The sequence below is a fragment of the Vipera berus genome, assembly GCF_964194415.1.
Source record: "Vipera berus genome assembly, chromosome: 2".
NCBI classification, from domain to species: Eukaryota; Metazoa; Chordata; class Lepidosauria; order Squamata; family Viperidae; genus Vipera; species Vipera berus.
In genome coordinates, this window is record NC_138203.1 from 197676356 (window position 1) to 197688942 (window position 12587).

The 12587-nt window shown below is 40.1% G+C and overlaps 1 protein-coding gene across 3 annotated transcripts in view; it reads right to left on the bottom strand.

The window, feature by feature from the left end:
- Positions 1 to 12587, bottom strand: part of ARHGAP26 (Rho GTPase activating protein 26) — a 282090-nt gene that overhangs the window by 186979 nt on the left and 82524 nt on the right. For all 3 annotated transcript variants that reach the window (XM_081317345.1, XM_081317346.1, XM_081317347.1), the window contains 2 exons: positions 8734 to 8829; positions 3804 to 3865 (listed from right to left, as the gene is read on the bottom strand). In XM_081317345.1, the coding sequence (XP_081173471.1) occupies positions 3804 to 3865; positions 8734 to 8829 (158 nt within the window). The remainder of the gene's footprint in view (positions 1 to 3803; positions 3866 to 8733; positions 8830 to 12587) is intronic.

Below are 12587 nucleotides of genomic sequence, written 5' to 3' on the forward strand. Positions count from 1 at the left end.
AGCTTCAGAAAACAGATGGTTGCTACTATTAAGTACTGTACATTGCTGGTATATAACCTTTCCCTTTTCTGGGATTGGAAACTAAACAGGTTAGGCCTGAACAGTATTTTGATGGGAGAGTTCTATGGAATACTACGAGTAAGGAGTAGGATGGAACTGAAAAAGCATTTCAAAAGGCGGCAATGAAAAATTTGATAACCATTTGTTGCCAAAGCATGTCCATGAGGTCAACAGGAGTTGAGCTCAACTTGAAGTAAATGTTGATTTTTTTTTAACCTATAAACATAAACTATGGATTTTTTCCCTAATCTCTTCCTTTAGGTGGATCACTATAACAATGTGGAACATCCATAATGCCAACCGGGATGGATTTCCATAGGGATTAAAAACTTGGGGGGGGGGGTTCCCTGGGCACTGGGCCAGGAAGTTAAATAAATTCATTTTTAGGATTCACTGATGTAGACACCTGTTCTGCTTAAGATGTTATTGTATGTGTTTTGTTTTTGTTGGCATTTGTATTGTTTTTAATCTGTTGTTACTCAAAAGACAAATGGCCAACTATACAAACCAAAGAAATAAATAGGTTCATAATATGGAACCCACAAAAGAACATGGCCGTTTCAGTTGACATCCATAAAACTCCAAATTAAGCCGATTTTAAAAATAGTCACGATCTCTTTAGATTCTGAGAAGCTTAGATCTCCTAAGCTTCTAAGATTTCAGTGTTTCAATATAACACTGCAATTCTAACTTCCATGCTTCAGGCTGTCTGCTCCATCTTTGTAGGTTTCCAACAGAATATGGATCACAGGCTGGAAATGTATGTAGTGAAAGCAACCACAAACAAGGTAAAACCATGCCTAAACACAATTCTAATTCTAAAGTTGTGTAAACACTCTTTAGCTTTTCTAATTTTCACCATTAAACCTTTTGCTATTACGTAGATTCCCTTATTCAAAATATTCTAGTTAGAAGAGCCTTGGTGGCGCAGTGGTTAGAATGCAGTATTGTAGTATAGGCTAACTGTCCACTGCCAGGAGTACGATCCTGACTGGCTTAAGGTTGACTCAGCCTTCCATCCTTCCAAGATCAGTAAAATGAGGAGCCAGATTGTTGAGGGCGATATGCTGACACTGTAAACCACTTAGAGAGGGCTGTAAAGCGCTATGAAGTAGTATATAAGTCTAAGTACTATTGCTATTGTTATTGCTACAAAGTCCCGATGAGTCATAGAAGGCAAGAAGTGTGTGACTGAAAAGTTTTTTGTTTTATCTGTAACTTTTGAGTCCAAGATAACTTAAAGATAACAGAAGACTGATGTGGATGTTTGAATAGCCAAGAGTAATGCTAGGCAGGAAATTCTCCTAGATTTTTAATATAATTCAGTTAGCTGTAGAAATTCATTCACAGAGAACAGAATCACAGAAACATTTCCAAAAGTAAAATAGTCAGTCACAAGGGCTGTGTGTGAATTTTCTGTCTGTCACTGTACAATCATCTCTGTGGGGATTTTGTAGCATCCCTGGCTTCCCATGTTTCTATTAAATCCCAAAGGAAGACATCATGAGGGAATTCCTCCAATTGTTTTTTGTTCATACTTGTACTACCGTCAGCTTCGTCCTGTTCTCATGGAGAAATCACCATGCTCGGCAGGCAGGCAGACTTGCTAAACTTTCCTCCTGGTTAAAAAAAAAGCCAGCCAGAGTGTGAAGCAGAGGCAAGAACTATGAATAGCCCAAGAGATAAGAGAAGCAGCAAAAGAATTTTGAATGAAGAGTAAGGTCAAGGTACAAACTAGCTCAAGCGTTTCTAGGGAATACAGGATGAAGATTCTGATTTCAGTCTGGAGTCTTGTCTAGTTTTATATCCCAGGCTTCAAGCCTCCCCTGAACTAAATGAATCACATCAGATCAAATTAAAGGGCCAATCTACACGAGCACAACAAAACCTTGGTTAATTTTATAATGGATAATTTTAGTTAGAATATGATTATTATATTTATGACCCTGTATTCAGCTCTGGGAAGTGTGGGGGAGGGGGGTGGTTTGGGGCGGGTGGGTTTTGGGGATATGTTTTGTAAAAAGTTTTTTGTAAAACTCTTTAATAATAATAAAAAAACACCTCTTCATACACCATTCCAAAGGAGCTTTTTTCCAGTTCCATGATGATTAGCCCTTTAGCTCTTCACTTGAGTCACCATTATTTTCGCAGACTTCACCCCAGAGGTAGAGATCCAAGATAAGTGGTGCCTGACCCAGCAGTACTTGCAAGAGGCATCTGGATATCTTGGTAGGCCACAGATTAAGCATGATCCAGCAGTGTGCTGTGGCTTCCTAAAAAAACCAATACTACACTAGGCTTCAGTCAAGATCATGAGAAGTGATAGTACCATTCAGACTGCACCTGAACTACTGTGTCTGGTCTTGGTCACCGATAAAAATGGGCACTGAGGGACTGGAAACAGTATGGAGAAGAAGGACAAAGATGCTAAGGAGGTTGTATGCTTTGTTCTACAAAGAGCAGCTAAGGGAACTTGGTATATTTAGTCTAAAAAAGAGAAGGCTAGGGGGAGACAATAGTCTTTCAATATATGAAGGGATGTCATAGGAAAGAGGAATAAATTTGTTCTCCTTACTGCCTGGGGGTAAGGCTACAGTCAGTCAGTGAATGGAAGCTTTACGGAGGGAGAGGCAAACTTGGAATCAGAAGGAATTTCCTAACTGTTAGAACTACTGATTAATGTAACAGCCTGCCTCCATCACTGGAGGTTTTCAAGAAAAGATTCGATGGCCATTTGTCTAGGCTGGTATGAGGATTCCTGCACTAGGCCAAGGGTTTGACTAGAAGACCTCCAAGGCCCCTTTCAATTCTATGATTCTATGACTTAAATCTATAGTCCCTTCTACATCAGGGACACTTTAATCCAGCTGGGAGCAAAAATGTCTAAGGAAGCTGGACTGCATAATACAGTCTTTGTTCTCCTAGTGCAAGACCAAATAGACTGAGTGGCAGGCAGTTTGCTGTAGTTTGCTATCTTATTAAGCTGCCAAGACTTACTGCCTAAGGATGAATATTGCTATTCTTTTTAGGCAGGGAAGTTGACAATTCATTGAGCTAGATAATGGCCATTGGCCAAAACAGACAAGAGCATTGCAAAAATGACCCACAATTTCTTCTCACAGCCAACATCTATCAAAGCTTGTAACAAGATGAGAAAGTTGTTCTACATCTTCCTGAATAAATTAAAGCAATGACTTTTTCTAATCATAGCACATATGCAGGCCATGATTCTGACTATTCCAAAGGCCAATTAATAGAAGATTAAAAGGACAGAAATCGATAGTGCTGCTTGATGCCCTTTCTTTTTTTTAAAAAAAAATCCTTCCACTGCGAGCAAATCTAAATGTTAACGGTGTTTGGTAATATGGTCTCCCACCCCACTGACTCAATATTACACTCCTCTTGAGGTTTTTTTTTCCCCATTGGTAAAGTTGCTGGTAAAGAAAACTGTTTCAGACACCAAAAGGAGGATCTTTTATGATCGATTTACCCCCTTCAAAATCAGGGGGAGAGAAGAGCTAATCTAGCCTACAAGACCCTGAGAAGCTACTCCCCAAAACCCAGGATGGCGTTCATGTACATTAACAAGAGAAAACAAATACTTGTATGACTTCAGTAATCTCCAAAAAAATAAATAAATCCCACCATACTTTACCTTGATGCTTTTCTAAACTTTAGCTACCATACTTTTCTGTTCTGCTTCTGCCCCAGGTATTATATCTAAAAGGAAACAAGGCTCTTACCATTCGTATGCGCTCATCTTCTAGGTTCCTCAGAACGGTAGCAAATTCTTGCAGGGATTTTGCTATGAGGAATAAAAGGAAGGCAATCAAGAATATTAAACGTATTTAGTCTTCCCACTTGCAACCCTCCGTCTAGCAACTGTTTCGAGGTTACAAGGGCACTGAAAAAAGTGATTCGTGACTAGTCTTCACACAACCGCTGCACAGTCACGTTACATTACAGCTACTGCATCCTGGGGTCATGTAATCACCATTTGTGACCTGCCCGGCCAGTTTCGGACAAACGAAGTCAACGGGGAAAGCCAGATTCCTTTAACAATCACATAATTCATTTATTTGTTTAACAACTGTGGCCAAAAAAAAAAAGTCATAATATTGGGGCAACACGTTTAACAACTGCCTTGCTTTAACAATTCTGGTCCCACATGTGTTTGTAAGACAAGGACTATCTATGGTATGAAAGATAATAATAATAATAATAATAATAATAATAATAATAATAATAATAATAATAATAATAATAATAATAATAATAATATAGTTGGAAGGGACATTGTAGGTCATCTACTCCAACCCAAGTTAACTTTCTTGACTCCAAACGGCTATGTATTTGACCTAGGAAAACAAAATAAACTAGCATAAGCCCAAGTCATGGATTGTTTGGCTAACCTAGTTCTACCTTGACCTTTATTACTTTCCAGAAACAAAGCAAGTCTGCCCTATTGAAGAACCAATGTTAAAGTACCACTTTCATATTAGTTTTCATTCTCTGTTATTTGTTTCCATGCTATTTGAAGACATTGTGCTTTTTAAGTACTGTGACACCATATTCTAGTCTTACCCAAAGCATTGCTCTTTCTGTTACCTGTCCATCTTTCAAACAGGAGTATATATTTGACCTCCAAATGTGAAGACTCTAATTTTGCAGTTATCTTTTAAGCACATTTATACCTTCTGGTAGGTAGCTATCTAAATAAACCAACATGCACAAATATATTGATGCACACTTACATGCACAATTGCATTATACATGCACATATACTCACATACCCTATACAATCATATACCTACGCTATCATGTTTCCCCAAAAATAAGACCTATCCTGAAAATAAGGCCTGGCTTGATTTTTATGTCTGTGCCTAATATAAGTCCTACTCCAAAAATAAGCCTAGTTGAGACCCTACCCTCTGGTTGCACAAGGTGGGACGAGGCACACATATAAAAATCAGGCTAGGGTGGGGGAGGGGGATAGAGCTGCCCCACACGCCCCACATCTGCTTACCTCAGGACCAGTGTAGCCAGGCCTCCCACACCCTGACACCTTTCACACTGCTGCCCCACTTCTTCTGCAGCCGCTTGTGGCCACTCGCAGCAGGATGCCACGTGGCACATTCCACTGGTGCCACCGCTCATGGCAGAACTACAGTTCACCAAACAGCAGTACCGGCACATTGTGCCATATGGCATCCTGCCACAAGAGCACCGTGGTGTCCTGCTGTGAGCGGCTGCTAGAAGCCGCAGAAAAAGTCAGGCGGTGATGCAACAGGTGTCAGGACATGGGAGGCCTGGCTGCGGTGGTCCTGAGGTAAGTGGGTAGGACATCCCCCCAAAATAAGACCTAGTGCCTCTTTTGGGGAAACACAGTGTGTTTATGAGCCGCGGTGGTGCAGTGGTTACAATGCAGTACTGCAGGCTACTTCTGCTGACTACTGGCTGCCTACAGTTTGCCAGTTCAATTCTCACTGGCTAAAGCTTGACTCAGCCTTCCATCCTTCCGAAGTTGGTAAAATAAGAACCCAGATTGTTGGGGGGGAAATATGCTGACTGTGTAAACCAGAGAGAACTGTGAAGGACTGTGAAGCGGTATATAAGTTAAGTGCTATTGCTATTGCTATTGATATGATTTTGAATATATGGTAGGGCAAAATGAATGGATGATTAGATAAAAATACAAAACATAAGAATAAATATTACATCAGTCACCACTATCTTAGTCAAGAGGTTGATAGGTGATTGGAAATAGGTCTGTCACATATTTATGTTTACACAGGCATTAGAGGGACACATCCCTACAATGGGCACTGCATAAATGGTAGTTCATAGAAACAAGCTTTAATTTTATACAATGTTATCAACATTGTCATTTAATTTTAAGTGTATGCTTTATATGCATATATGTTTGTGTATTTGCATCCACATAACTGAGAAGACAACAGAACCATTTGACAATCTGTCAAATCAATAACAGAACACAAAGCATTGCACAGTCTTCAAAATTAGTGACCAATTGGCACCCATTTCAGAGCATACACTTGATGAGTTTTGAAGTATGATCAGTCCATCTGGCACTGCCTGCATAAAAACTGACCCTCTTTAACAATTGCAGGATTAAGGTAACGTAATCCTTTTGTTTTCATTATATCTCAAACAAATAAAATGCTGGGGGGGGGGGGTTAATGTGGTAAGAAACAATGCAAATGAATGACATAACAATCTTGTCCCCAAGCACTAATCTTGCCTCATGTAGTAAGGCAAACATAAGCCTTTTCTTTTTTTTTTCTATTTTCTGTTTGGTTTGATGATCAACAGGGAAGATTATCCGGAAAAGATAGTCTGGACTTTCAGATGAGACGTTATCTTCAACATGTATTCACAAATTGGTCTAAGTAGATAAACAAGCAAAAAAATGCCTCTGGTCCTAAATAACATCTCTGGGGGCAAATAAATAACATTCATATTTTGAGTTTTGTTTGGTCATTTGTTTTCCGAGGAAGAAGTTAAAAATAATTACAACAACAACAACAACAACAATAATATAAAAATAAAAACTTGGAAGGGACCTTGGAGGTCATCTAGTCCAACCCCCTGCTTAGGCAGGAAACCCAATACCATTTCAGACAAATGGCTGTCCAGTCTCTTCTTAAAAGCCTTCAGTGTTGGAGAATTCACAGCTTCTGGAGGCAGGTTGTTCCACTGGTTAATTGTTCTAACTGTCAGAAAGTTTCTCCTTAGTTCTAGGTTGCTGGTTGAGGAATTCTGGGAGTTGAAGTCCACAAGTCTTAAAGTTGCTAAGGTTGAGGACCCCTGGCATAGAGAACTATTTTTGGCCTAACCAAGTTTAACAAGGAATGTCCAGTTTTCATATTTAGCCAAGCTATATGAACTCTTACAAATGATTTTGATTTTTTTTTCTAGATTTGGACCTGGATATGATATAGACAGCCTTGGCCACTCTGATGGATGAACTGTATCTAGAGAATATGAGGTGCTGCAATCCTATTTATATTACAGGATCTCTCAGTAACTTCTGATACTGGTGACCATTTGTTTGGTACGCTTGAGAAAACTGAGAGGCAGACGTGCTATTTGCAATGATTCCTATAGCTCCAGGAGTTACCAAAAACAGATATTGGGAAAAACCTCATGTGGTTTCCTGCAAGGATTTATTTCTCATACTATTTAACATTAATATGAAGCCACTGAGAAGAATAAATAGGTTTGGCCTTAGTAACCAACCGTTTCTTTGATACATAACCATACACTGCTATTCTTGGAGCTTCTGAATGTCTACAAGTTGTAAGAGACTGAATGTGAGAGGCAAACTGAAACTGAACATGAATTGTTACTATTTCTAGGACTGAACTTCAGGATTAAGGAGAAATAGAGATTCTGGACAAAACTGCATTCCTCTTCTTTAAGAACAAGGTTTGCAGGTTGGAGATGTTCCTGGATTCAGCACTGATGCAGGACAACACAAAACATTAGAGGCAAAGGAGAGCCTTTGATCAGCTCCAAAGGGTACTGTCAGAATCCATTTATATCACATTCATAAATGTATGTTTAAAACATTATTCCCCCCCATATGTATTCTGCCATCTCCCGAGGAAGGAGAAGCATACGTGGATTCAGCCTGCCTTAGGTTATTTCAAAGACCAAGGAAACCTTTTGAACTGGGGGAGATCAAAAGGGAGGGTTAGAGAAGAAGGTATCTGGCTTGTGTTTTCTTTTAATTCTGGAGAGGAAGAAGGCAATAACCATAAAGATTCTAAGTTCCTTTTTTTCCCCACGAAAGGGATGACATGAAGTAGAAGGATGGGTGCTGACCAATTGGGGTTGAGGGAAGGGGGGGGTTGAACCGGGTACCCTTTATAAAATTTCAATTTGTAAAACAATACTAAGTCCTGTCTTGTATTCCCACAACCAAGCATGTCCTAGTAAAGATTCCTTTTGGACTAGAACTGACTCCAAGAGTTTTTGTCTTCCTAAGACGTGGTTTGGGGTGGGTTTTGACAGGTACACAAATTGCATTCCTACCTGAGTTCAGAGACATGGTTTCAGTAACTCATGGTAATGTACAACTGTGTCATTGTAACGCAACCCTCATGAGGTGGCCCTTGAAGTTGGTTTATACTGTGCAGCTGTTCCATAATGCAGAGTAGCACCGGGCCCCATCTTGAAATTTTTGAACACCTTACCTGGTTTAACAACTGTTCAAAGTGATGATTGCATGAAAACAGTGACTTACATCTAGTCCTAGGGTGATATGATCAAAATTGGGGCGCTTGGAAATACGTATTTACAGTATTTGTGGTGTCCCAGGTTCATGTGATCTCCATTTGTGACCTTTCCAAGGGGCTTCAGTCAAGCAAAGTCAATGAGGGAAGCTGGATTTGCTTAACAACCAGCATCAAAAAAAACAACAACACAGATTGTAAAATCAGTGTGAACCACCTAATGATCACATCATTTAGTGACAGAAGTTGAAATACCAATTATGGTCATAAGTCAAGGATTATCTGTAATAATTTTGCAAGCTCATCCTTACTGACTACCGTAGGTATGTATGTTCCACTTCATTCTTATCTTGTATTCCTCCTATTTAAGCCACCGGATTGCCTCGTCTGTACAAATCAAAGCCTATGGACTTACCTATACATATTTCATCATCTGTTTCTGCATCGCCTATACACTGAAATTTGAAATCATTCAAGGAGTCTGCAAACTTCCGTTTTGCTGAAGACAAATCTATAAAAAAAAAGAACAAAAGTTTTTTGGGTGACAAGTAATAAGCCACAGATTTAGCGAGCACAGTTCTAGCAATTTGTAGCAATGTCCTTTATTCTGTCATCTAGGCTATATAGGGCAATCTTAGATGTAAAATAATAAATAAATAAATGAAGGCTCTGGCGGAAAGGAAAACCACTGATCCATAAGTATCTTTCAAAAGTATTTTTTTACCAAATCCAAGAAAAGAACATTATGTGTCATAGGAAGCAAAACTGAAAGGCTTGCTTCATTACGGGCAAATCTTCAATGTTCCAACAACTTTAAATCGTAACTGGCAGCAGCTCCTACTATAAAAGCTATCCTTACAACACATTATTTAAAGCTGACATACTTGGTTAACTTTAAAAATGCACACAACTTCCAGTCCCTGGTTTTAGTTAATTCTCTGAGGAAGGACAGGAAACAGAGCAGAATGAGGAAGGCCCCGTGATGCAAGCAATGTTTTAATAAACTATGCCCTTTAATTACTCCTATGCATCCTTTTCCCCCCTATTTGAATAGTTCTAACATAACCATACCCATATAGTTTGTTATTACTGCACTTCACTTTGTAGTGTTTCATTGTTCTTTTCCACAACGAAAGCCAAAGAGCTGAAACATTCTACGTGCCTTTGCCAGATAATGGCAAGAATGCTCTTTTGCTATCAGGGTTGAAATGTCACATAGTTTTCAAAAGGGATTTCTAAAAAGGAGGCTGGGATGGCAGCACAAGACCTACAGAAAAGCAGCACTCACTCCAGCCTGCTTCCTCCCGATACCAACGTTTGCTGTCATTCTATCTTGGCAAAGTTTTGAAATTTAGGCTCATTACATCAAGGAAAATTAATCCTGTCAGAACAGTTTGTTAAGGCTGCATCCCAACTGGGAGGAGGAAGGGAACATATAAACACACTGACATCTATCCACATAAGGGGGAATGGAGATTGAGAGCGCACAGGAACCCATGTATGAAATTAAAAGTGGAGTAATGAAGAATTCTCTGCAAAAACTTTGGGACTCATAGATAGCCAATTAGAAAACGCTTACGGAAGACTGATTTTGTATATAGTAACTGCAGTGAGACTATTACATACACAGCAATGGAAAAATACTGAAATGAGTATTTGAGTAGATCATGAAAATGGCAGAACATGTAGAAATGGTGCAATTAACCTGTTTTCATCAGGTACAAGACAACAAGTGGGAGCTAGTATGGTGTAGTGTTAAGGCATTGGGAGGCTATGAGTTCTAGTCCTGCTTTAGGCATGAAGTTACAAGATTACTTTCTCTCAGCCCCAGAAGAAAGCAATGGCAAACTACCTCTGAAAAATCTCGCCAAGAAAACTGCAGGGACTTGTATAGCCAGTCTCCGAGAATTGGACACAATTGAATGAAATTTTTAAAAGGCAAGTACTTAAAGACTGGAAATCTCTTCTAGACTTTTTGCTGAAAGTGGGGAAAAAATGAATCAATGATTTATGGATTTGCTGATTCAAGGGATAGAATATGTGAAAAAGAGAAACATGTTGTGACTTTAAAGAAGGAGGAAAGATAATACATTTGTTGTTAACTGCTGTAAAAACAAATTGGAAACTACTTCTTTTCTTTTCTTCTTCTCTTTTCCTACCTGCAACTCTTTTCTACTTCTTTTATTTTTATTTATTTCACTCTATGTTGTTTCTTTTATGTTACTTTCTTAAACAGATAAAAATGTATTAAATCGGTTCTTTGGTCAGCTGGCATTCACAGGGTATTCTGAATCCTCACCTCTGATTGCTGGCTAAACTGTGAAATGGGCACTCTCAATCATAGTTCTTTTAAAGATGACTGAACAGTTGAATGTGAATAGTTATAATGGGCTATGAAAATAACCTTGGGAGACAGAAGGAAGAGCCGCAGCCTAGACAACAGTCTGATAAGAGAAATTTGAGTCTAAAGGAGAGATGTGGGTAGAGAAAGCATTTCAGAAGGGACCTTTCCTAGTTCCCTGTAAAGGCAGGGGAGAGGAGAAGGGTTTTTTTGGACTTGAAAGATCACTGTAACCTTATAATAGTAATAGTATTAGTAATCAAGGTTTTGATTTTCTGTCTGGACTACCTCGAAAGGCTGACAATAAGAAAAACGATGAGCGTGCCAGGGAAAATTAATTTATCTTGCTGACAAATCACTTATTGTACAGTGTTCAGCAACTCCTTGTTTCAAAAGATAAGGCAACATGGATATGGAGCTATTACTGTGACTTCTGTTTTTCTATTGACATCTGCCCCCAAAAGCAAAGCCACCCTGGAAACTGAATCTGTAACACAAGGAGGACGTCAACCAAAACTGTACAAAAAGCAAATCAATATTAACTTCAGTCAAGTCAGACTAGGGACACTGGATCTTCTGTTCGCACCAGATGTTATCTGATGCGCTTAATTTGAATGGAACAACATAGTCAACTTGCTACATCAAATCAGACAATTCCCAAATCTTTCCAAAAGCTTCGAAAAGACCACTTCTACATTTGTTCATGTCAGGAAAAAAAAGAAAAGAGACAAACAAAAATCTAAACCTGTTCTGAAATGGAAGATTCAGACTACAGCCCTATTGCTCAGAAACTATTCCTGCTTTCTTCTTTCCTGAAAATAATAAGGAAGTGTTGATTTCGTAAGGGCTGGTTTCCTTTAACCAGAACCTTTGTCTCTGAGCTTTTTTGCAGAGCACTGAGCTTTTTTGCAGAGCACGATGTCCCTTTTCCTCTTCACTGCATGCACACGCCCTATACGCTTAGCAAAAGTTTGCATTATGGAACATGGGCATTTTGTCAAAAGGAGTTTACTACAGCATCATTCAGCCCTGGGCTCTAATTGCCACATTCCACCATAAAAGAGGAGTGGAAAGAGACTTCACGTGAAGGTTGCCAAACTCACTATGTCAGGGGTGTCAAACTCAATTTCATTGAGGGCCACATCACCATTGTGGTTGCCCTTGGGGGGGGCGGGGGGGTATGGCCAGGGTGGGTGCAGCCTACTGGGTGGGCGCAGCTGGAGTGCATATGGCCTACTGGGTGGGCATGGCCAGCTCTACATCATTGGCATCAAGGGTGCCTATGGGGGCCTGGGCAGGAGTAGGACAGATCTGGGGGTCTCTAGCAGAAGAAGGGTCTCTGGGCCAGGGCCAAGGCAGCGGTGACCGTTCCCTCACTGTTTCCAGGATGGCTTCGGGGGCCACATGAAACCACTTTGCGGGCCGGATCTGGCCCCCGGGCCTTGTGTTTGACATGTCTGCACTATGTGATGCTTATGAAGAGGCAGCAACCCAGACTTTGCAGAATGTATGGCTTAATAAGCTCTATTACACGTCACTTGAATACTCTAAGTCAGGGGTCTTCAAACTTGGCCCTTTTATGACTTGTGAGGAATTCTGAGATTTGAAGTCCACAAGTCATAAAAGGGCCAAGTTTGAAGACCCTTGCTCTAAGTGTTGATTAGTTCTGGGACTGGGGTGGGGTGGGGGTGGGGGTGGGACATGCTGCTGTGATGCTGGCTTGGAAGCCACCACCTGTATTCTTATGCACACACAATTTGTATCTGTAATAGGTTCATGACTATACACATAAGAGACTCTGCATACGTCTTCTCCAGTTGGAGAGATCCTATTTGTTCTGCCCTGATTAACGCTACTGCTGCAGTCATCACTTCCATAGACGTTGTTTTTGGGGGGGGGGGCAGCAGGAATGAGGCTTTTTCCGAAAT